Source organism: Otolemur garnettii, unplaced genomic scaffold, assembly GCF_000181295.1.
Source record: "Otolemur garnettii isolate 467f Iridium unplaced genomic scaffold, OtoGar3 scaffold00013, whole genome shotgun sequence".
NCBI classification, from domain to species: Eukaryota; Metazoa; Chordata; class Mammalia; order Primates; family Galagidae; genus Otolemur; species Otolemur garnettii.
In genome coordinates, this window is record NW_003852408.1 from 30,463,043 (window position 1) to 30,468,746 (window position 5,704).

The window sequence follows — 5,704 nt, forward strand, 5'->3', positions numbered from 1 at the left end:
GAGGCCGTCCTGGGCAGGGCAGTAAGATGAGGGGTCAGAAACCAGACAGCAAGGGTGTGGGGAGCCAGAGGTGGAGTCTGGAAAGGAGATGAAGGAGCAGGGACAGGCTTGGCACTTTGTAGGTGCTCAATAAGTACATACAATAGAACCTCTGTAAGTTGACCACTCAAGGGCCTCTAACAAACTGGTCAACATACAGAACTAGGCCTGCTGTCTAGGTCTAAGAAAATGTGGTCAACTTAAGGAGGTGGTCAGTGGAGGGAGGAGGTCAACAATGGAGGTTCTACTGTATGTAAAACATATTCTCAGAGGAAGTTGCCAAAATAGTGCACACAGGGCTCTCTGTCCATCCCCAGCTTCCTCTGATTGTTGACATCCCATGCAGCTGCAACACCTCAGAACGGGGAAACTGACACTGAGGCCCCACCGATAAGGACCCGGCAGAGCCCATTTGGGCTTCGCCTCCCGTCGTGCACTGGCCTGCATGTGGGCGGCTCTCTGCCATGTTATCTGATGTACAGAATTGTGTAACCACAGCCACATCACTCCCTCTACATCCCTTCATGGTTGCACCCTAACTCAAGAAATTCTTTGTTGTTCTTTTTTCCTCTTTGCTCTGTCGCCCAGGTTGGAATGCAGTGGTGCCATCATAGCTCACTGCAGTTTTAAAATCCTGGGCTCAAGTGATCCTCCCGCCTTAGCATCCAGAGTAGTGGGGATTACCGATGCATGACAGCACACTCATCTAATTTTTAAATTTTTTTTTTTTTGTAGTGATGGGGTCTCACTATTTTGCTTAAACTGGTCTTGAACTCTTGGCCTTAAGCAATCCTCCTGTTTCACCCTCTCAAAGTGCTGAGATCACAGGTGTGAGTGCTTGGCCAAGAAATTCTTCTAGAATAACTATTTGCTGAAGGTATTAGTATATTGAAGGTCTGGAAGGTCCAAGACCCGTGGTGGAGAGCTGGGAGTACATTCGTTACACTTAAGAATTTTGAGGTATATTTATAAAGCTTTGTTTTGTCTGATAAGGATTGCTAAAAGGTGTAGGACAAGTTAGTGATATGTCCTTGTGGGACACTATTGTTAGTGAAATGCACCTCTGAACATCTGGTTTGAGAAAAGTTTGGCTGGGTGTTTTTACATTAACACCCCTGAATATGAAAGTGCCATCAGGGTGACCATAGGGCTCAAGGGTCGTGAAGTTATTTCCAAAGTGAGCACATTCATGGTTTACTGGGCGATTCTTTTGGTTTTGCTCAGGTTAAAAAAAAAAAAAAATATATATATATATATGGCAAATAGCACATGAATCTATCACATTTAGATTCATTCTCTGAACTCTCAGTAGACTCCACAAATGGGACACAAGGGCATTTGGCAATGACAGAAACTTTCTCACCAAGTCCCAGCTGTACTGTTTTATCACCCAATCCAGATCAATTACAATGAAATAAAAGGATACGGACTTTTCTCAGGTAGAAAAGTAGATTGACTTCAGGGTCAGCATTCTTCTCTGTTACCTACATTGGGAAAGGAGAGAGGGATTTTAAGAAGAGAATGTCAACCCGTTATGGAAACTCTACCCCTTGTTCTGGGGGGCCTGTTTTTGGCAGGCTGTGGCTTTACAGGGAAAATAATAACAAAGAAAACCTTTCCTAATACTTGGAACTAGAATTTTGAAGAAACAATGGAGATTATTTCAGTGCCTGTGAACATCCCAATATATGTGACAATTATAAATTCTGGATTGTTTTCTCTCAGACTTACACGGAAAGGGCCCAGATAGGGAACAGATGCCCAGATTCCAAAATTGACTCATGGTCATAGAAAATCATAAAAAAAGGGAACCAGAAATTTCCCAAAATAAAGTGTTTGCTTCACTACCTCTGCCACTAATCAAATATGGTGAAGGAGCCACTCTTGTCCCCTGCCCAGTGAAATGGAGGCGCCAGTGTGTGACACAGAGTGGAGGGAGCATGAATCATAGCCCTGTCCCTCCTATTGAGCTCCAGGCTGCTACTACCACTTGATCACAGCTGGCATGGGAGGGGAAAGCCGTCTGTCCTGCCTGACCCTGCAAGGACGCAGGTGGTCTCTCTACTGGGTATAGTCGGATGAGATTAGGAGGGCAAGTGGGAGAGCAACTCACCTGGACAAATAGCAACACTGAACCCCCACCCTCCCAAAAGGACATCTGCTAAAAGTGTATTTTCACGGCCTCAGAAAAAGGCAACAAACCATATTATTTCTTTATAAAATGCCTCCTAATTCCAAGTTTCCTTTCAAGTGCTCAGAAGAGTTACTCAACCAGAGAAGAGTTTAGCCCATCTCCATGCTAAGACTTAATATGCCTCGGGGACTAAGGATGGTGGCACTGCAGAAACAGAGCATTAGAGTTAGGTTTCCTTTAACACCACAATTGTGTGGCAGTGGAAATTATTTCAAGGTGAGAACAAGATGGAGGGTAGAGGATGATGACGGGCAAGGCAGGATGACTACACCTCTGCCTGTCTCCCCACACTGGGGGGACGTGATGGGATGACACCACACTGTGCAGTACTGATATTGATTTATCTGATGCAACATTCTAGGTCAACAGGAAATACTCCCTCATCGCTTCAGCAGCCCAACCAGTGCAACACCTGATTTAGACCCCTTCAATCACCACAAAGCCTTAGGCCCAAAGAGCACAAAATAATGGGAAGATTTCAAATGAAGAAGGAGAAAGGCAAGATTAGACTTTAGGAAATTAATCCAAGGTTGGCTGCCGACTGCAATTCTGACTTAAAATAAATATTTCCCAGCCACTTAAAATAAGCGTTTCAGTAATCATATGAAAAATGCTGTGCTGAAGAAATAAATCCCTTTTTAGTAAGGAGATGGAAAGAGGAGCAAGCTCATGACTAATCAGAGATGCAGATAAAATCAACCATGAGACAACACTTTACACCCATCAGATCAGCAAAAGTTACAAAGTCTGATTGTATCAAGCACTGGCACATCATATTGGCAAGGAAACAGCACCTGTTGTACAATGAATTGGGGGAAATGGAACGTGTGGTGCTCTGGAAAGTCTCCGGGCGGGACCTATGAAATCACTGGGCTGTAATCTCACACGGAAATTCTCTTGCCGGTGTTGGTGAGGAGACACTGAATAGTATGTTCACTGCAGCGTTTCTAGGGATAGTGGGGAATTGGAAATATTGTATCTGCACTGGATAGGCAAGAAAAGGGTAGGCAGGTCTTGGAGAATTATGTGTTTAGTGGTAATGAGCCAGGTTTTCAAAGAGTGACATGGATGGATCTCAGACCAGTGATGAGTCACGAAAGAAACAAAAAGATTTAAACATCACAGTGCAATCTATGTAAATTAAGACCCCCCCACATGCCCACACAAACATGGCCCATATTTTAAGGATACATTTGTGTTTCTAAATAACCACATAGAAGGAGATGGGAAGAGCATAGATTTAAAATGCACACGAGAGATGCTTCTGGAGGGGAAGAACTAGAAGACAGAATAAAAATAAAAAATAGGTCACTCAAGGTCACTGATCCCAGGCTTTCTTTGTTCTATTCTTTCTCTTTCACTTTGTATTAGTCCTTAGGTTTCCTAAAAATGACACTCTTTTGCTACATGACAGACAAAATCCTCAAGAATTTTTGCTTCTATTGAAGCTTTTTTCCCTCCTTCAGAGAGAACATCAATAATCCTGTGTAACTGAGGCTTGAGAAGCAAAAACACTACAACAAATTAAATTTCTTAAACATTTTCCTACTGTATTATTTTACTAGTTTTTCTCTAATTGTCTCAAACATTTAGATTTGCATTTTGGCTTTGAAGCACCTTACCCTTTTCACTTATGTGTTTCTCTCATTAAAGTACAGGGCTGAGAACACCGATCACAGGCTAAGCTTAGGGTTGCCACTTCCCTTCCGTCCTGGGGGAAGTGGCCCACTTATTTTGTGGTCCAGGCAGGGGGAGCATCAGGCTTTAGCCCGATGGAACTGATCAAGACCAAACAAGACCCTCTGAAGGTTCTTCGCTATCAACATCCTCAATGTTATATATATATTCGATTAAAATAGCGCTGGTTCAGATGGTGACTCACACAGAGCTAATATCCAAATCAAGGAGGGATGTGAGTTTTCTGCGTCTGTGTCCTGAAGTGCCCAACTGCCAGAATTCACTTGCCAGAATTCACTCCCATCATAATATAACAAATACAAGAGATTTTGCTGATTCAAAAGAAAATTAAAGAAAAAAAAAAGCCCTCATACTCCTTAATAATTTTGTTCCAAAACTTGAATGAACAACCCACACGCTGGTTCATACCTACTATATATGACTCAAAAAAAGACAGAAGAGAGAGGTTAAAGGAATAAAAAAAGGCAACATAGTAAAAAGAAAAAGGCTTGGTTTCTATCCCTTGTGTATAAAAATTCATATTCATCACATTGTACACTTACCTTTTTTCCATTTACAAAAAAAATCAGCTCATCAGAATTGGGAAGGGAAGGCATCACACCAAGAAAAAAGACCTTTGCCAGGATAGAGTCGCTTTGTTTTCTGTTCTTTGAAAAGAGCAAATACGTTAGAGTGATTACTTGGGTGACTATGGGCCCTGGGGAATCTGGAGCTGGAAGCGGCAGACTGCCGTGGGTTGATTTATAGCAGGGGTGTGCCAAGGAGCACCAACCAGGGCCCTCACCTGCACAGCCCGAGCCCGGTCAGCAGCTCTTGGCAGTGCTGTGACTTCTTCCTGAGTGAGTCAAGCTAGTAGCTTCAAGCTCCCTTTGGAGTTCAAGAATGGTTCACCCAGGGGAATGTGTATTTAAAGTCAGGGACTAATAAAAAGTGAGTTTTATATTTTTAAAATTTTTTTCCCTTTTTAAAAATTAAATCATAACTGTATACATTAATGCATTTATAGGGTACAATGTGCAGATTTTATATACAATTTGGAATGCTGACATCAAACTGGTTAACATAGCCTTTACCTCGCTTACTTAATTATTGTGTTAAGACATTTACTTAAAAAAAAACTCAAACTGACCAAAATCGATAATCAATCCTATGCTAATCACACGCATGAGACTTTAATTCTTTCTCAGATTTTTCTTACGGGAAAAGGGAGATTCTGCCCTGAACATTCCTGAAGATAGAGTTCATAAAAACGTGTCTTTACAACCCGATTCTAATAGCCTCTTCCCTAATCTTTCTTGTACTCACTTGTTTTGTCAAGTTTAAGGATTCAAGGTATCAAGTTACTTAAACCCACTGGCATGCACCCAGGCTTAGTGTGTGCTGGAGATTGTCCTTAGGACTTCTTTAAATCTACAACAGCTCAGTAAAGTATCATCATCATCACTCTTCGCAGATAAGGAAACTGAGTCACAGAGGCGTTTAGCAACTCCCCGACATCACACAGCTCGGGAGTGGCAGAGTTGCTCCCAACTCTGTATCTTCAACCTCCTTCCTCTGCTCAGGATGAAAGTGTGGCAGGAAAGGCGGCCAGAGGAGTAGTGACAGGGTCTTGTTCTGTCACTTGGGTTGAAGTGGAGTGGTACGATCTCAGCTCACAGCAGCCTCAAACTCCTGGGCTCAAACCACTCCTCCACCTCAGCCACCTGAGTAACTAGATCTACAGACATGCCCCACCTCCTCCAGCTAATTTTTTTAATTTTTTTTTTTTTTTTT

General features: G+C 42.5%; 1 protein-coding gene across 1 annotated transcript in view; it reads right to left on the reverse strand.

The window, feature by feature from the left end:
- Positions 1–4,527, reverse strand: part of AOX4 (aldehyde oxidase 4) — a 71,424-nt gene extending 66,897 nt beyond the window's left edge. The window contains exons 1-2 of the mRNA NM_001308455.1: positions 4,474–4,527; positions 1,466–1,523 (exon numbers count right to left, since the gene is read on the reverse strand). Of these exons, the coding sequence (NP_001295384.1) occupies positions 1,466–1,523; positions 4,474–4,527 (112 nt within the window). The remainder of the gene's footprint in view (positions 1–1,465; positions 1,524–4,473) is intronic.
- Positions 4,528–5,704: the final 1,177 nt, after the last annotated feature.